Genomic DNA, 19,548 nt, shown 5'->3' with positions numbered 1-19,548 from the left:
ACACTGCATCAATTTCTGTACAGATTCAAATTGTAAAGATTCTCAGCGATCTCTTTATCCTCATCTCTTCCTCTGGTGTTGCCATAACCTGAAGTGTCAATGATGGTCAGACAGATTGGGTTGTTCTGGGTAAAGACCTCATACATAGCACCTCATACATAGTGACTTCTTCGCTTTGTGCTTTTGACTGATCTGACCGATTCTCTCCTCCCTCCTCTGCAATCTCAAACCACAGTTCATCTCTAAACTTCACCCTGAGTACATAAAATTAGTCATGGCATTTATCAGAATAGTTTTGCCTGTTCTCTAAAGAGACAACCAAAAATCCAAAAATATTATGGTTAAAAAAAAAAAAGAGAGAATACACAACGAGGACCTCTAGTGGCCAAATATAAGCTCACATAAGATCAAGTGCTAACAGCTACAGTATGTACAGTACTGTATATATATATGTATGAAAGAAATACAGTATAATGGTGGTGGAAATGTAACACAAGAGACCTATTATCCAACAGCATTTAGTTGCATTTACAACAAATTGTAATTAGTATTGGAATCAGAATGAGGACAAAATCAAGGGTAGAAGTCTTTTCCCAGCTAGGAGTAACCATTTAAGTTCAATTTGAACACATTGCAACATTCTAATAAACGTTATATGTACATTTATAAATTAAAAGTTTTTTGTTATTATGGATATGTAATTGTACATATGCTGTTCATACTTGCTATACACAGTGTAATAGGAAATAGAGGGCTGATGTCATGCAATACAGACTAAGCAATAGGAGAAAAAGTGTTTTGTGGAAAAGTATCTTCAAGAGAAATTTGACAAATTATTATTTTTTTATTATTAATTTTTTTTGATTCTCTAACTAATTATATGTACTGTTACTATTTGTTAAGTTCTATATCGTATTAACGTCATGGTAAAACAAGCGTAGATTACTCTGGTAAATAAAACTGCATTTCTATTTTTAAAAAAAGGATGGAAAAAAGAAAGAAAAGAAAAAGGTATATTGCAAAATTGTATGTGTAAGAAATGTTCTTCAGCAGCCACATGAAGATAAGTGATAGTGTGACAGATAACTATAACTCTGTTGTCTTTTAACAGGTAGAATTTATGGTCAGCTGATGAGGGAGTCAGACGTGAGTGTTAAAACCCAGCCAATGAACCTCAGTGTGTAAGCTGTAACTAGGTTTAAAAACAAGAACATACAGTGAGATATTATCTGTCACCAAAGGCTCTAAAGCAGGTAGTTACAGCATGCTAGTAGAGCTGACAAACAAGTCTATTGATCTTATGATTTTAAAGAGCAATTACTTTCATTTCAATAGTAAATTATGATTTTTTTTTTCTTTTATCACGTAGTAGCTTTCTTGTTGGTTTACATTGTAGAAATAATTCAAATATTCTGATGAACAATGCTGCATTTGTTCTGTATTTATTTTAGTGAGAAGTTAAAATGTAGGTAGTCAGTAGTCAGTTCACTTGTATACAGGTAGTCCAAGTGTCTCCAGGGCTGTTTAATATGATGTTAATATTACAGCATGATTGGGGTTAAAAACTCTGTTTAATGTGTCATGGATCTGGATAAATCCAAATTTTTGCAACATATTGCATTTTTGTGGTGTAAACTTGTGCTCCTGTTTTCAAGTGTGTTTAATACCTAATACCAAGTATGTAGTCTAACAATTAAAAACCACTGCCAGGCTATAAAAGTTTCGGATTTATTTTAATATAAAAACAGCATTCTGCAATTAATAAACAAAACCTGATTTTGAGTCACAACTAATTTTAAACTTAAATTCTAAAAAACTATGTAAAGCATAAGCAAGCCTTACCAATTTAAAAACTGTGCAAATGATTTTTCCCTATAAAAACAGCAGCATATTAGGACATTTTAAAATCGGGTTTTAGTCGAGATTTTGACTCCAGTTGATTCCTCTCTGCTAAGCAGATGATGATCGATGATTGTCCCAGTTTCCACAACCCTGTGAACATGTTTCCTGTATCCACAAAATAATCCTATTACCACAGGAGTTAAAGCTACCAGTGTAGCTCACGTAGTAGCTACCAATCAGCGGGGACTATAGATATCAGCATCATTAACAATGTCAGTCAAAACTGTTCTTTCTCGGAAGCAGTGGGACTCTTGACCTGTTCATTTTCAGCTCTGTGGAGCCTGTGATTAAGCCATGAAGGGTGAATTTAGACACGACAGGAGGGCCGTTACACTCCGCAGGCTGAAGAAGCTGCTCTAGTACCGTGCTCTTCTTTTTTAAGCGGTTCCTCTTTTTCGAGCGGCTCTTTGGAGCAGGCAGAGGATCACAGAGGCTGCTGCAGGAGGTGATACCGCAGAACGAAGGCTCGTCTGACTGGGAGGAGTCTTCAGAGCTGCCCTCTGATGGAGAGTCTCTAAAGGAAAAGGGAGGAGGGCCAGGTATATAAGAAGCCAGCTTTAAGTCCTGACTGTGAGGACAGTGCTGGTTACACTGCAGTCCTCCATTGGGGACTGATAATGTTGGAGTTATCGTCTCTGGATTTCTGCCGGATTTCATTTTGCAACGCTTTTTCTGGTAGGAGAGACAGAGTGTTTATTCACTGAAAAGTTATAACCTCACTGAAAACAGTACACAGAATATAAGTAATAAATATAAAGAACACAAAAATGTCTGAATACCTTTTTAGTCCCGGTTGAATTCCTACGAGTTTCTACATTATATGCTTCACTTGGACCTGTAAGGAAAACAAACTATTACAGACAAGAATGTAAAATAAAGGAATGACCAATAAAATGTCCTTGGTTTCTAAAAAAATCCTCATTGTGGATTGTTGTTTCCAATGTGGCTGATGTGCCTGTGCTTTGCTTCCTAACCAACCTTTCTTACTTCTAGCCCATCTAAGCACATTATTGATTTATTTACCAATCAAAGTGAGCCCTCACAACAATGAATACAATTTTAGCTTTATGGTTGGTTCTTTTTATTAGCCAATACTCTATTATTGAAGTTAATATTCAAAAATGTTCCTTTGTAATTGAATATGTGTCAAGCGACTTAGCTATTTATTTGCTTTATTACAGACTGACTGAAATTAATTGTTTACATACAGTATCTCACAGAAGTGAGTACGCCCCTCACATTTTTGTAAAGATTTTATTATATCTTTTCATGTGACAACACTGAAGAATCGACACTTGTCAATTACAATGTAAAGTAGTGACATTATCCCCTTCAAACAAATCTTGACAAGAAGTCAGCAAGTCTATGCCTATGTCCTGTTGACACATAATTGCAGTTGAACCCCTTTTGCCTTTGGTGACAAGATCTTGCTTGAAAGTGTATTGCAATTCTACCTTCAGTAGTAGTGATGTGCAGGGATGACTGTGAAAATGGATATGATGCTCTTCTTTTTGGGTTTACATACTCATAACCAGGGGAATCTCTGAAAATCAACAGGATGTCTGGATGAGATCAAAGCCAGCTCAAATAACAATTTTTATTTAGTTTGTGTGAGTGTCGGTGATCACCTGTCAGGGCAACAGGAGCTGTGGGAGTTTGGTACGGATGGGTCTGGTTCTGTCGAGAGATTCCTGACAGACATGCGGCAGTAATTAACGCAGATGACGATGCAGATGAGCAAGCCCAGGATCACAGCGAGCAGCAGGTAGCTGTGTCTGTCAGAGACCTGCACAAACGAGCAGTATTCACACAGCAACTCTTTACTGATCAACATCAATTTATCCTATGGTGTTTAAACACATGAAAACACGTACCTCTCTCTGTAGCTGGCTCACTTGCAGTGACAGGTTGAGAACAAGCTGAGTCACGTTCTGCAGCTGCCTCTGCAGCACCTGTATAGACTCGGTCTGTTTCTGATCCTACAGGAGAAAAGAAAAGATCAGATTAAGATCATGTCTTGGCTTCCGGGTCAAAACTTTAATATAGCTGATCATTAGCCAGTTTCTGATGAAAACCACAGAGTACAACATTCAGCTCAACCTCAAATTTAATCATAAGATATCAGAACCTCTGCATTTGGTATTCAAACTAATTTACTGCAGTCATATTTGGGACATGTGGTAATAGGAAAATAATCAACTTTGGTGTTTAAATTAATGACTCCAAATGTATATAAATCTCTAAATAAATATAACATTTTCTATAGTGTTTTATTGCATAAATAACCACCACCATTAGATATATTATAGAGCTAATGAGCAGGTAGATGAAGTTCCTGACCTGGTCTTCAGCCATTCTTGAAGTGTTCTGGAGTTTAATGATGGTTTTGTTGAAAGCCTTCTGCATCTCCTCCATCTGCTTTCGATATCTGTTAAAAGACAAAGCATGAACCAAAAGAAACAAGCAAGTAGAAATGAAATCAATATGGAAGAACACATCTGTAGATTGAATTTCCTTGTTCAAATATACTGCTCTCCATGACTAGAGCTTGTATCTAATAAGTATCTAATATCTAAATAAGAAATTACAAGAGTTTCTTATTTCACTGTAAGAATGATCAGCACGAGCAGTAGTTACCGCTGACTCAGCTGCTCCAGGTAACGGCCGCTGAGCGACATGTTCACCTCCAGGGCTTTGATCCGGTTGTTCAACCTCATGAAGACTGACTCCTTCTGGTTGGAGCCATGCATTGGTGCCTCGGTGGAGCTTGGGATTTCAGCATAGAAGTCATTGGAAGATGGCTTGCCATTACTATATTGTCCTGTTTGAATGTTACCACTGTTGTCTCCAGGAGAAACTTCTTCTACCAGCTCTTCACTTTTACGTTCTGCTAGAACTGAAACCTCCTCTAAGGGTTCTGTTACAGAGACAGCTGCTAGTGTTATGGCAAGTGTTGGACTCTTGCTTATGGTTGGGTGGACAAAGGACTGATCAGTGGAGGTTGATAGAGGGGTTAATGTTGCATGCTCTATAGTGCTGGTCATCATACTTGGAGACAAATTGTTCTTTTCAGTGGTAGATTTCTCTACTGTAGATACAGACATCTGGACATGAGCCACCTCATCACTTACAGTAGTTAAATCTGCGGAGGTCAGTTCCAGGTTGCAGGTGAGAATGGGAGTGTTTTTTTCTTTCGCTGCTTTATCTCTCCTCTTCTCGTTAAGTGTCAAATAAGAACTCTCAACAACCAAAGGGTCCAAAAAATCCACAACATGAGTGGCTCTAGGTGCAAATGTGTCAGGGTATGCAAGCGTCACCAAAGCTGAAATAAGACTTAGTGCAAGATCCACAGATCCAGCCTCAGGTCCGTTCTCAGGTACACTCTCAGAAAAAGCTGGAACAACCACAACAGAAGCTTCCATTGCAGGAGTTGTCTCCACAGTCGAGGTGTGGAGCTCTTGCATCAGGGATGATGAGATTATTACTGGGACTGAGGTTTCCATTTTGTGCAAAGTGTTGGATTGAGAATGTGATTCTTGAGATTTCTTTTTGGATCTTTTCCCCTGATGAACTGGAAGGGGACTGCATCTCTGCAGGAGGTATTCTTTAAGCGAAACAACCCAAGAACAGGAGTCAGAAGTGTGCTCCCTGAAATTCACAACCTCCTTTACTCCTGAATACTGCTGATGCTGTGGAGGTTTCTCTCTCTCAATCTCTGCCTGTTCTGGTATAGTGTTGGTGGACTTGTCTGACTCATCCTCAGCTAGCAAAGTAACAATCTGTTCTTCTTTGATTGGTGTTGTCCCGACGGGCTCTGTAGCTGAAAGCGTTGCAGTCTCTGAGAGAGATGTGGTGGGCACAGTCGGACCGGTGTCTATACCCCCTGTCACCGTGGGGGTCGCAGTGACCTCATGCTGGTCCGTTTCCAAACTGTTCATTCTGAATTATATAAGATAAGGGAAATAAAGGAAAGGTTCGTGTAAAACTCAAGACACAACAACAACTAAACCTTGCAAAATCTGAAGAGTATGAGACCAACTCTTGCATACTACTAACAACTACATTCCAACTTTGGGTATTACTGTAGTATTGGTTACAAAATATAGTCTGTGAATTATAAAACATTTTAATCACATTACTTACATAATCTTGGATGAGGTCAGCGAGACTGTCTGATCTGGAGTTCCTGATGTCTCAGTCAAATTTAAAGGTAAGGTGGTATAGTTGCCTATTATACAAAATGTAGAAATTAAACCAAATTACTACCAATTCTTTCTCGATTCTCATTGTTTGTTCATAATAACCTGCACATTTACACGTTGTAATCTTTAATCTGCAAAGGGCCAGTGTGATATTCCAACTAAGATTCTCACCTTACAAGAACAAATGCATAAAAGTAAATACTATGTGGTTTATTATTTTCTTACCCCACACACACCTTTGTGTAAACAGATGTGAGATGCAAACCTAATTTCATTGAATTTCATTGTACTTGTACTATTATTTGGCAGGAATAAAAACCTGCTGCCACATCAGATAAAAGCACACCTTTTCAGATTAAACCAAAAATCCCCTGGCATACATCATCGTTCAAGCATCTGTAGCTAAAGGATTGTGTGTATAGATTTACCTCCACTTTGAGCTCCATCTTCTGGATTTCCACCCAACACATTAGCAGCAATGTTGTTCACCATGTTAAGAATAGCATCTGTAAATGAATACATGGTGAATAGCTGTAGTAAATATGTGGTTCTATCAAGAGGGTTCATACTAAATATACTTTGGTGGTTGAACTCAACTGTACCTCATGTCTGTTAACCTAATTGTAGATTAAATAAGACAATATATGAGGTGTTCTGCTAAAAAAAAGGTAGATTTGCTGCCGGTCATTTCAGGGGTCTCTGGATTGATCGAAGATTTTGGGTAATATCTGAGTTCCCCTCATCCATGTAGGTATTACCCCGACCTCCCAAAAATATGCTCTTAGGTGGGTTTATTACAATAAAATTGCCCCAGCTGTTAATGTGTGTGGGATGTTGTCACATTAATTGTGTAATCCCACCTCATATCCAGTGTTCACCAAGACCCTGACCAGGATGAAGTGTGTAATGAAGATGAATGAATAAACGAATGAATAAATGAAATGCTACATTGGAACTCACCCTTGGCAGACCCAATCAGATTCTTTGAAGACTTGTCATCTGACAGACCATATCCTGGAGGATAATCTGCAGGATTTAGAGAAGCATGAAAATTGCAGTACAGATTTACTTTTAAATAAAACAGAGGAAAGATATAGACATAAATGGGCCCATGACTACTACTAAAGCAGATTCTCACCATCGTCCTCATCCAAGTTGAGTCTCTCAGAAGGCTCAGAATTCAATTCGTACTCCTCCATCATGCTTGTGCCGAAAACCCTTAACACACAAAACACTGACAGGTCAGGACTTTAACACTTCATGGTAAGAGATATCTCTATCTATACATTATAACATTTTGAGAAAGGCTTTTTTTTTTAATACCTGAGCAGGCTGAGAGGACAGAAATGCTCAGACCCAAAGTGTGACAACAGCTCCACCTACAGTCGTATGGAAATGTGACAAAAAAAAAAAAAAAAAAAAAAAACATTATAGCACAATGCAGCAGGAATAGGTCTTTCACATTCATATAACTAAATAAGCACAATAATAATATAGCTGGTTTCAGGATTAGTTGGTGGGAATATTCAGTTTCCCTCAGGCACAGTGATAGATTTGGTTTGCAACAAGACTGTTAGAATCCTGATCACCAGACACGAATAATCAACAGCAGACAGTGGAGTAGACGAATAGAAATAAATACCATTCACCACTTAGTGCATGAACATAACCAGACACCATTATATGTGATTCTTGTTATATGTGACACAAAGCAAATGAGAGCAAGTGTTTTCATTCAGGTTTGTTAGTTGCAGTTAATTGAAACGGACACACACTTTAACCTTGCCTAGATCATGAATAAAGTAGCTGGGTTATGTTTAAACACAAACACTCCCATACATCCCAACAACACTCTAAGACAGAACATGGTAGTATTGAGATATTTGCTTGGACTGTGGATGTGTACTTAGCCCCTTAGTGCTGGTATTTTACATGTACTACAATATTAGTGGACATAATTCAATTTGTATTCACGAAGGTTGTTTCAATAGCACAGTAGTTTAACTGTTGAAAATGAATTGACCCACACCACTGAGCTGCACAGCTAAAGAAGCTCATGTGGAAAATAAACTCTGCACCCAATCCCCTGCTAGACACTTCTAGCTCTAATCTAAATGAGGTGGTGCAATCAATAATCCACCGAGGTTCGACGGTTGATGGACACTGTAGTACTGAGCACTATTCATTTCTTCACCCAGTCATTCAAGCACACCTGAGAAGAAGCGGGAGCTAACCTTAATGTACTTGGTGAACATCTGACGCAGAAGAGAAAACAATGATGAAGAGGAAAAAGACAGAGACAGTTGAGAATATAGTTTGCTTATAACTTCATAATTCTGAATTATTTATAGTTCTGAACGTTTTAGAGATAAAGACATTAAAACCTTTGAATCACTAACGAGTCACAAGAAAAGAAAAAAAAAAACAGAAAAAATTAAAATAATGGTGAGCAGCAGCAGCAAAATTGCTTACTGCATACTACAGAAACAGTCAGTAATAACAACCGTTCCTTTAAGCGCTTCACAAAACACGTTTGTTTATGAATTTATTCACAATGGATTCATTCATAGTGGACACATAGTGGATTCATTCATAGTCATTTCTATGTAGACTTGCAGGACTGAAACAGGATCTAAATCAAGCACACAGACGAGTGTTAACAAAAACAAGTGGACTTTTCTCACATACCTTGACATATTTAGCATATAAATGCTCATCTAGTGGAAAACTCTGAACCGTGCGCTCCTCCCTGGCATGAAAGGTCCCAAGCTTGGCCCATTTGTTGGTTGGATATCTGTGGATACATTGGATGAACAATCAAAATTAACCAAAAGGGGAAAGGTGTGGATCTCTAAACAAACAAACACAGTATCCCATAAGAGGATACAGTTAGCCTTAACAGAAATAGCTTCAGCTTCAGTGCCTTCACATTTTCTCTTTTCCCTGTAAAACCTTACCACCAGCAGCACCATTTACCGGTCCTATTAGCATAATCCAATGTTTGCTTAAAGACTGTTCTACTAAAATTCCACACTTAAACAGATAAAGCTCATATTTGATGCTGAGATTTTGTTTCAGGTTTCCAGACTCTCTACCTTTTCGCTCTTGAAGGAAAAATACACTAAACTTGTCTCATTACCCCTGAAACTACTACTAAGTTTAACCTCCTCTTATTCTGTGGACTTCTTTGCTGGAGGACTGGGGTCTCCATTCAAAAATGTTATCTATTAGTCTCCTCATAAAAATGTCCATTTAATCTGGAATAATTGCTGTGCAAATGCCTGTGTATGTTGATTCAGAAACCGTCATAGTTTAATATGTATCTGAAATCTGAAAGCTACTGCATTAGATGATGAATTTAACACCAACTGACCAATCAAAATCAAACATGAAGTGGTGCTGTGGTATAATGATGAACAATATGGGTGAAAAACAGCATTTAATGGAAAGGAGCCAGAACACTTTACAAATGTTAAAAGCAGTGATATTTAATATGAATGACATTTATGTTTCTTGTAGCTATTCAATTTCTAGATCAGAAAACTGGAAAATTATTAATGCCTTCTGACTTTTATGACAAAAAAATGTCCTCAAAGGTCAGAGGCAAACAGAGCAAACATGAACTAAGCAAACATGTCACACATATCTAACAAACCAAATGTTCTCTTGTTCTGACCTGTCACTGATCGAGACTAGAAAGTCTTTGGGGGTCGAGGAGAAGAGCTCAAAATTGGCAATGTCCAGCTGCTTCACCTGAATTGGCTGACACAACTCAATGACAAACCTGGAGGTGCACACAGAGGAACACAATGAGTGAGCGTGAAGAAAAGGTGGATGTGATTGTTGGGTGAAGAAGAGGTGTGACGGAGGAAAAAGAAAGCAGGAAGAAATCTCAGTGTGAGGGATACGTTAAAGCGTCATAATCAGATGAACGCGGTCCTAATTCTTCTACACAATTCTCTTAATAAGCAGCACATACAGTGAGTGCTGGGCTTGGCTTACCAGATCTTATTGCTGCAGGGGTTCAACATGTAAACATCAACATTCTCCATCAGGATGGCAGACGTGCTCTAATAAAAAGAAGAAACATGCCAATAAGCATCATCCTGGTTACAGAAAGTCCAAAATGCAGAAATGAGAGTGCTCTATGGAAGCTTCACGTTTGTGCTGTTTAGTAATGTCTATCATCTTCATACATCAAACCCAAAAAAAGTCCTCTTTTCACCATGAAAAAGAACTACGCAGCTACGTTCATTATAGTATTGGGATTTTACAAGTTCTGCATTTGGCTTCCATTTTAAAGAACATGATAAATGAAAAACAGCTTTTATTGCATATCACCTTGCTGCTAAATATCATTATGATTGGTCAGAAGGTGTGAATTCTGTTTCTGTAACAGCACATTGGAACGTTGTGGCAGCTGAAAGGCAAATCGATCTTAATAGTACTCAAGGAAGGAGTCTCCAGTGTCAGTGCTGCCAGTGATGATAGTATGCTCTAGTGATGTGTTTTAATGGTAACATATTTTACCTCTTTAATCTGTGTGTAGCTGCTTTAAGAAGCGTTAACGTTAACAATCTTCCAATCTGTTAGTTCTAACTGGCAGTAAAATGGTTTCTTCTTGATTGTTGCTGGACAGAAACAAATTTTTGTTGCTTAAAAGCTTGTAATGGTTCAAAATCTCCACAAATGCATCATGAGAGATGCAGAAGCACAGTCATGAGCCTTGGAGTTATTTTATGTCATTTCCATTCAGAGCAAAATAACACTCATGCAAGTACCCTAAGCCGGTTTGGGTACCTTTGCTTCAGGATTAGAAGCCAGGATCTTAGCGCCACATTCCACGGAGGCATAGTTGGTGGTTTTCTGCACTTTCTTAACAGCATTAGAGCCCCCGTTACAGGACGTGTGTGTGGTCTGACCTGGTGGAGAACACACAAAACATCAGCGTTCTTAGTAACGAGCTCTACAGTAATGAAGACACACAGCAAATTCACGATAAGATCAGATCTTACTTTTTTCATTTTCTACCTCCATCATTATCTTCTTCCACTCGTCAAATGTAGGAATGTCTTCTGGATCTTTGCTGGGAAGCGCTGGATCTGTTTCTGTTGATACTGGAACATTCTGTTGAATATTGCAATAAAGAAGACTTGTTTATCCACATCTCACAGAATGACATTAGAAACCAACGCTTTGCTTGGGGTGATGGATTCAAAGTAAAAATTTAACTTGGAAAAACAGTGTTTTATTATTATTCTGCTTTAACCTCTAATGTCAAATGAATAACAGGGACAGGTTGACTACAAATGTTTAAAAGAAAGGCAGCTGGGATGATTTCATAGTGTGGCTTTTATACAATTGAAACATCTTTGGGGAAAACCTCTGAATTTCGTTATAGACGTCCTCGCAACACCAACCTGTTCTTTCAGCATGCTGGAGGCATTGGTTCCCTGACTCGCTCTGCTTAAACCTGCCTTCGTACTCTTTCCTGTTTCAGGAGTGCTGCCATTATCCAAGACCAGGGGAAGACTATACAGATTATAAGACATGGAGAGAAAAGTAAAAAGGCTGAGTTAAACAAATATTTAAAATAAAATGTCCTACTAAAATGTGAGCTGCTTATTTTAAACATGTTCCAATATTTAGAACTTCTTTATGAACGAATGTATTCATTTTTGGGGGGCATGGTGGCTTAGTGGTTAGCACGTTCGCCTCACACCTCCAGGGTTGGGGGTTCGATTCCCGCCTCCGCCTTGTGTGTGTGGAGTTTGCATGTTCTCCCCGTGCCTCAGGGGTTTCCTCCGGGTACTCCGGTTTCCTCCCCTGGTCCAAAGACATGGTAGGTTGATTGGCATCTCTGGAAAATTGTCCGTAGTGTGTGATTGTGTGAGTGAATGAGTGTGAGTGTGTGTGTGCCCTGTGATGGGTTGGCACTCCGTCCAGGGTGTATCCTGCCTTGATGCCCGATGACGCCTGAGAATGGCACAGGCTCCCCGTGACCCGAGGTAGTTCGAATAAGCGGTAGAAAATGAGTGAGAGGGAGTGTATTCATTATTCATGAGAGGATTTAATGCAAGAATTGGGGTATTAATAAAAAACATCAATACAAGTTCAGAAAAACATTCACATCCTATGTTCCTGAGTACGAGCAACTTATACATACTAGAATAACACAAACATTAAATTAAAAAAATCAGGCGTGTTTTTAATTTTTATGTATTTAATCAGATTACAAAGCCACTGTAAAAGTAACAGTTAAACATTATTTCAGTCCTTAGCTCTGTTTAGGTTTTATTTAAGTTTGTGCTGGTTTATGTAGCACCATGGTCCTGGAGAACATTTGTTTCATTTCACCATATACTACATGAGCTATCTATAACTGAAATGACATTAAAAGCTTTTTTACTTGACTCTCGTCTTGATCACAATAGAGCAATGCTATCAGATTTGAAACACAATGCTGGTTTCGACCATGTTTTCATGAAACTCTGAGCTTAAATGAAACCTGCATTTTCTGCATTACTTTTTGTTTTACTTTGAAATAATTGACTTTTTTGCTAGCATCCATGTGCATTCAACTCAAAAATAAGATCTTTCTGACATGACTTAAACACACTATTAGTGCTTGTCTGATGCGCTGCAGAGCTACATTACTAGAAAATGTAGAGAATGCTCAGTAACACTCAGCTGTAATAAAGGATTGATTAATGAGGCCCAGTGTGATGAGTAAGTAGTGAGAATGCTGTACACTATGTAATATAAATTATAAGCCCGTGTGTCATGACTCGAGTTAATCACTATTAAACCAATTACAGACGGATGGTGTAAACTTCTGAGAACCTACTAACTGGACAGTGAGTTGTGCTTGATTTAAGGCATTGTACCTGCTGATGTCTGCATCATATGAAGGGTTTTCTCCTGCATCACAGGCAGCGGTGGGGGAGACAGTACTGACAGGAGAGGAAGAGCAGGAGTCATCACCGTCACTGAAGAGAAAGAAAACACCAGTGAACATGAGAGAAAGTTTAAAAAGAAATGACACTATTTACACTTCTAATCCACAAGCTGGAACATTGTTCTGTGTCTAAATATGTGTAAGGGCTTCCCTTCTAAACAAAAAGAATATATGTGGAGGGCAAGGATTATGTCATTTTTACTCAAATTGTAAACAAAATACAACCCCACCCTCTAGTCCTTCCTAAATTTGTACTCAAATTGTAAACAAATTGTAAACAAAATAGAACCCCACCCTCTAGTCCTTCCTCCATGGTATTAAAACACCTGAAAGCTGGTTTAATAGTATAGTGGCAATATACTGTAACTGACAGATATGCCTCGTCCTGATTAGCTGGTCCACAATTTATTTTGTTTCCTCTAAGGAGAACACATGGCACCACGAAGACCAGTGTTTCTCTTATCGTCAGATATTTGAATAAATGTGCTAATATATGTACAGAAGCTGATCCTTTGGTCAGGTTACTATCTTACTGCTTACTGAAGATAAATAAGTCAACAAATCACAGCAAATATTACAATAAATCTTCTGCGATCTAGAAAACCAAACTGAATTTGTGAAGCTGTGTGGGCTCCTGATTTTAAGACCCGTCTAGTGTACTTCGTAGGAATGTTTAAAGCAGTACAGTTACAAGCCTCTGACCTGCATACACTTGGTACAGGTGAGACAGTAGAAGTGAATGACAGATCCTCAGAGACATGAGCAGTCTGACTTTCAGTTACAGATGCAGCAGGAAGGGTGGAGACGGGTGTGTTCTGAGAACCTGCATCATCCTCAGGGGGAACGGAAGACTCTGGATCAGCCTCGGGTATCTCTGTCTCTGCTGGGGCCTCGTTCACCTGAAACTCCTGAAGAAGATTAAGAGAAGATTGAATGACACAGTAAAACTGAGATATGAAACGTTATTTTCAAAAGAAAATATTGAGGCTTTCAGTTTGGAGCAAAGTACAGGACTACCTTATGGATATTGTCTTGCAGTGTGGTTTCCTGAGTCTGTGGCTCATTTGGTGTATCTGTCTGTGTCTGGTGTTCTACTGTGTGAACTGCAGGAGGATCCTGAGGCAGATCCTGTTAAACAACCACAGGACAACATTACCACAACATGGCAATGATCATCCCATCATCCGATCCATCCATCCATCCATCCATCCATCCATCCATCCATCCATCCATCCATCCATCCATCCATCTATAGTTCTTCTAAAATCCATGTAAGCATCAATGGTGATTTCCATGGCAAGATCATAATCAGCAAAACAGGACATTCAATAAAACCTTAGTGTTTCGTACAATCTTTCAACATCAACATATAAATGCTATGCAATGTCCGTCAGTCTAATATGTGATAAAAATCCTAACAGACTCATATTGTTAGAAACACAACATTTCAGTAAGATGCTTATTCCCTATCTCAGTTTCCCTTATCCAGAGGGACATACAGAAATGCTTTGGAGTCTCAATCGACCATCTTTGTACCCTGAGCGATAGAGGGAACAGTCCACTATGATGGATGATGCTTGAGGATTGGATGGAGGGGTGTGAGAAGTGTTTTAATATAGGTGGGTGTTGGTCTGTTTTTGGCTTTGTAGCCAAGCATCGGTGTTATAAATCTATTGCAGGCAGCTACTGGAAACCAGTACAAAGCATTGTAATGGGGGTGTGTGGGAGAACTTGGAAAGATGTACTGTATAGTAGGTCTTGAGCATTATCACACAGTCCAATGACCTGGTATCCAACAGAAAATGTGTTGTCTCAGTAAATAATCCACTTTAGCCAGAATGCTGACAATTATAGGCATGTTCTGGTTGTCTTTAAACAGTCAAGAGCTTGGAAGGAAGATTTCTAGAGCTAGAAGAAAGTACAGGCCTTAGCTGTAAAAATTTAGCTTTGTTCAGGAACAGGCAGATATTGTAGAAGCTCCACCTAATATATTGTTGTACAGTTTTCTGCAATGAAAGATGCAAATTATTTCACATTAATGGATGGAGTCTCCAGTGTCAGTGCTTCTGACAGTCAGATGTAAAGCTGTAATTACGTGTATAATTAGTGTTTAGTAAGAATAACATGTCTTTTGTTATGTGTAAACTAACTATAAAGCAAGTATGTCATTAACATGAGAGTGTGTGAGTGCAAAGCATCCTACACTCACATACATATCACACCTCATGTGCATACACAGACTGCATTTGGTGCATCATACCATCATACAGATGTTATAGAGCCAATTACATAATTAATGAATAAATGCCCAGGAAAGATTAATAGTAATGGATTTTCTGCTTCTGTAGAAATCATGTAAAATATGTAGTGTCAGCCACAGCTGAGGATATCTCTGGCTCAGAGACAGAAACGAAAGTCTCTTAGGACCGCATTAGTTTGCACCACCTGCTGCTCCACCTGGGTGACTTTACTTACCTCCCTGTTATTGAAAGACAATGGGAGACAAAAAGACAATGGTCTCACATGTGAAAAGGTCTTAATGTGTAAAAAGTCAGATTTCATTTAATTATCATCCACTAACAAAAATGAAAAGGCCAGATCTAGTCCTGCTCGCTTCATTTGCATATTAGGTTGTGATTGGTTTAAAGCCATAGAGTCTACTGTATGACATCACAACCTAAGATTATAAGTCATGCGCCCATGTTAACTCTTTTTACGCTGATCTGCTAAAAAAAAGATGATCGGTTTTAAAAATGGAAAACTAGATACATAGCGATTTATACAATCACAATGAGTCAACAAGGAGAAAATTCAATCAAGATTTAAACAGAAGTGTATATACATTTATAGAGATACAGATATTTGCTTTTCAGATACAGATAAATGTTAAAACCAAAAGCAGAAGCCTGCAATTAAAAGTAGCCTTAAGCGGTTTCTAAAAGCTGTACATGATTAACACTACTATTTTAGGAAAAGACTGTACCTTGTCCTTCCCTCTATTCTCCTCAGACTCGTCCTGCTGATCGGGGACGTCCGATGGGGCCTGCGGCTGATTCGGCTATGAGCAGAGGCCATGATGAACAGGATTCCTGCGAACAGGCCGTAATGTTTATTTCAGCTTTAAAGCAAGAATGAAACGCAAACATCCATGTAGAATATCTCACACTCTTGTCAGCGAGAGACACAGATTTAAAACCACTAGTGAACTGCACAGCTACCAGGGTAACAGACATATTTGTCTTAAATTATTACAGGTTTCACACTGAATGAGAACAACACACTACTTCTGCACTTCAAATCAGTAAACCATCGACACGGGTAACTATAGCTCTCAGTTCCACAACACTTCACTGAAGCTTTTTTCAGTCAACAGTAATTCTTAAATATAAATATACACATTGGCTGATGATAATAAATAGACATAAATGAACTGATGAACACTAATCCCTAAATAATTGAACAACAATTTTGCTATTTTTTTCTATATTTGGGTATTATAGGGTTAAGACAGAAAGAGAAGGTCATACTGGGTCATTCAGCTCGACATCTAATGTGTTATATATAAGAATATATATAATAAAAATATAACATGTCACAGAAAACCTTTTTCAATAATTATCATATAATATTTCTAGATTTCTTCCCTTTATTGGTTTTTGAGATGAAACAAGTGAAGAATAACATTTTCCTCTTGAGCCTGTTTTGTCTTTGACTGATCAACTCTCTTGCTTTTTAAATAAAAATAAAATAAAATTTCTGAAATACACAACTCTTTAAAGTATTTAAATGTCAAATCAGCTGAACTTCATTTTAAACCTTACATGTAAGTTGTAATCTTCATTTGTGCATGTACTGATAGACACAGGCAGCCTGTGTAAGCCATGGAAATGATAGATATTATTTATTTATACATGTTTGTGAAAGAACAAGAGAATGTTGACATTTTTCCCCTTTAACCTGTTTCTTTTTTGACTGATCAACTTCCCTGCTTTGGAAAATATTGTCTCAAACGGTAAAGATGATGCAGTAGTTTGCTGAGAGCTGGGAAGAGCTGAGAGACACATTTCATTTATAGAGTCACTGCTTCATGATGTTGTTGTTGTGCTGATAGAAACTGGGACATACTGTAGATCTTAGGACTGATATTGAGGAAGCTACTATTGGTACAGCAGCAAAGTCAGATGTGGCTAAGTGGAAATCCTGCGTTTCAGAAAGTAGTCACTTTTTCACAGCTTGTACATGTTTGTAACAAAATGTCAATTTTAATGTCAAGAAAGGTGCTGGCAATGATGCTGTGTATGGTTTCAACCCCACAGAATCTGCACTGACATTAATGTGCCAGTTCTGTGGCAAAAGATCTGCTTTGGCCCTGACTGGCAGCAGTTGCTCTGAGAAGCAGTGATACTAGGGGAATGAGCTTTAAAAAGAAATGTGTTTTTCTCCTGATAATCATGCCTTGCCTTCTCAAAAGTGTCAGTGGTCAGGTGAATAACAGAGCACTCTTCATTTGTAAAGCACAGATCACTCTTCTCAAGCAGAGAGACAGCTGTGGTAACTGGATCCATGTGTTCATGTAGAATCTCCAACATGTAGAAAGCTGAATTCCACCTGGTTTCAACTGAATTAATCAGTTTATCTTCTGCCACCTTCATTTGCTTTTGTATCTGTTTAAGCTTCTCTGTGGCTTTTGTACTGTGGTGGAAAAGGATACAATGCTTCTGCATTTTTCCAGCAGGTGAAAGAACACAGGAGATGTTTTTATTGCATCTTTGACCACCAAGATTAACGTGTGGGCAAAACATGGCTAATGCTTCCACTCAGCCTTATGCACTGCACAGATGTCTGTGACAACTGCAAGCACCTTTTGAGTTATGTAATATCTCACATTTGAAACAATCTGTATTGTATAAAGTATGTAAATAAATGTTACTGGATTTTTTTGTATTTAAATAACATGATCACCACTAAGTACCTGGATAATGTCCACCTCTCTAAAAGGATTCTGCTAAAGAGCTCTGCCTCAAGCCAAAAGAAACAAAAGCTCATCCAAACAGAACACACTGCACCCCAACCAAGCTCCTGGGCCTTGTTCAAAATTCTTCCTCACCACTAAACCCTACTCTCTCGGAGAACACCAGGATAATATTTCCTCTCCATTTCTCTCCAGTGGTCTTCATATCCTCTTGAAGAAACTTGCCCCAATTCCCCTTCATAATCTCATGAATAATTATGATGAGTGTTTAACTGAGTGGTAACTTGTCTTCTAGGCCATTGTATATCCAAGTTGGCTTGACATTTGTGTGCACACCGATTTAATAACTGGAGACTTATTAATGGACACAGGACAGATGTTTCAGGTGTGATTAATCGTTCTCCTCTTTTAATGAACCCTCCAAGCATACGTACTGTACAAAGTTCCTATCTGGGTATTTCACCTAATACTACATCCCCCTTTCTAAGTAAAGGATCTTCCCTATCTGTCAGTATGGGCAACAGCACCATTGGTGCACACCACTCTGTCAGCTTCTCCACTTTACAGATGACTCCTTGATGCTTTATATGATTTATCTCTTCTTAGACCTTTGGTAGGTTTTAGAGGGAGATGTATCTGGGCATTGAGAGGGAAAAGGGCTGTGCCCCAGGCTTCAGGACAATGTTGTATTCACCCTCCATTTTCCCCAGTCTCCTGAAAAGCTTTATGAAGTCCCTTTTTTACAGTTTCTTTAGAGTCCTGGATGATGTTCTCCACTCTGGCAACAAACTGTAGTGCTATGGCAGCCATTCCACTCAGCAGTGTCATGACCTAAACGTACTATTTTTTCTTCTGATTGATCTTACTGAGAGTGGATGTGAACATGCCTTTGACTCTTAAAGTTCATAATTATCTACTTTAACAACTTTATTACAGTTACAGACATGAGTGACATATTGGTGATATGCAACATTTTTAACTGAAATTGCAGCACAGCAATTCAGCAGACAACAGCATGTAGCATTAGCAACAAGCTAAACAGCTAATGTTAGTGATGACTCTAAGGCTAATGATTGCCTTTTAAAAACAGAGATAATAACAGTGTTATAGATTTTACTGAGTACTGTGTCTGTAAATTAACTGATCTAAAGTCAATAATGCTAACAATAATGTTAAAAAACAATAATGTTAAACGTAGAGAAGGGGAACTGTTCACAGTGAGCAGCCATGTTGATCTGATGTCAGTTATAAACAGGGAAGGACCTGATAGACGAGAAGACTACCCCAAGTTGTCAGGCTGAAATTGCTGAGGATTGTTGAAAGGGTGTTTTATTGGTTTTCACCGGTTGTACTTCACCTTTACTTCATCTCCAACTCTAGTTGAACCGCTGTAAGTTTTGGGGACCATAAGCTTTGTTTATATGAGTTTAAAATAAGGGCAGCTCAATCTTATTCCACACATTTTAAGTGTTAGATTAAAAATTTTACAAATCATTAATAATAGTATTAGTAGT

The 19,548-nt window shown here is 38.4% G+C and overlaps 1 protein-coding gene across 1 annotated transcript; it reads right to left on the bottom strand.

The window, feature by feature from the left end:
* Window positions 1–1,503: 1,503 nt before the first annotated feature.
* Window positions 1,504–18,862, bottom strand: LOC132848079 (SUN domain-containing ossification factor-like). The gene is made up of 25 exons (XM_060873582.1): window positions 18,729–18,862; window positions 17,523–17,754; window positions 16,046–16,120; window positions 14,080–14,190; window positions 13,765–13,970; window positions 12,992–13,093; window positions 11,525–11,636; window positions 11,120–11,231; window positions 10,905–11,026; window positions 10,107–10,174; window positions 9,781–9,888; window positions 8,793–8,898; window positions 8,339–8,359; window positions 7,428–7,483; window positions 7,243–7,322; window positions 7,065–7,130; window positions 6,533–6,610; window positions 6,046–6,130; window positions 4,540–5,841; window positions 4,243–4,330; window positions 3,777–3,881; window positions 3,531–3,688; window positions 3,357–3,445; window positions 2,682–2,737; window positions 1,504–2,574 (listed from the first exon to the last, which is right to left on the bottom strand). The coding sequence occupies exons 1-25, from the start codon at window positions 18,860–18,862 to the stop codon at window positions 2,116–2,118; spliced, it is 4,131 nt and encodes a 1,376-aa protein (XP_060729565.1). The 3' UTR covers window positions 1,504–2,115.
* Between the last annotated feature and the right edge of the window lie 686 nt (window positions 18,863–19,548).

The sequence above is a fragment of the Tachysurus vachellii genome, chromosome 7, assembly GCF_030014155.1.
Source record: "Tachysurus vachellii isolate PV-2020 chromosome 7, HZAU_Pvac_v1, whole genome shotgun sequence".
NCBI lineage: Eukaryota > Metazoa > Chordata > Actinopteri > Siluriformes > Bagridae > Tachysurus > Tachysurus vachellii.
Note: the sequence above shows the minus strand (reverse complement) of the source record. Positions and strands in the feature narration are given on the sequence as shown.

What these genes read in the sequence shown, in the direction of transcription:
- LOC132848079 (XM_060873582.1), bottom strand. Translation starts at nt 18,862, where the DNA reads ATGACACTGCTGAGTGGAATGGCTGCCATAGCACTACAGTTTGTTGCC. An exon ending in GGAGGTAGAAAATGAAAAAA is followed by an intron (nt 11,027 to 11,119) that starts GTAAGATCTGAT and finishes GTTCTCCACCAG; the next exon opens with GTCAGACCACACACACGTCC. An exon ending in TCTGATTGGGTCTGCCAAGG is followed by an intron (nt 6,611 to 7,064) that starts GTGAGTTCCAAT and finishes ATTCATTTACAG; the next exon opens with ATGCTATTCTTAACATGGTG.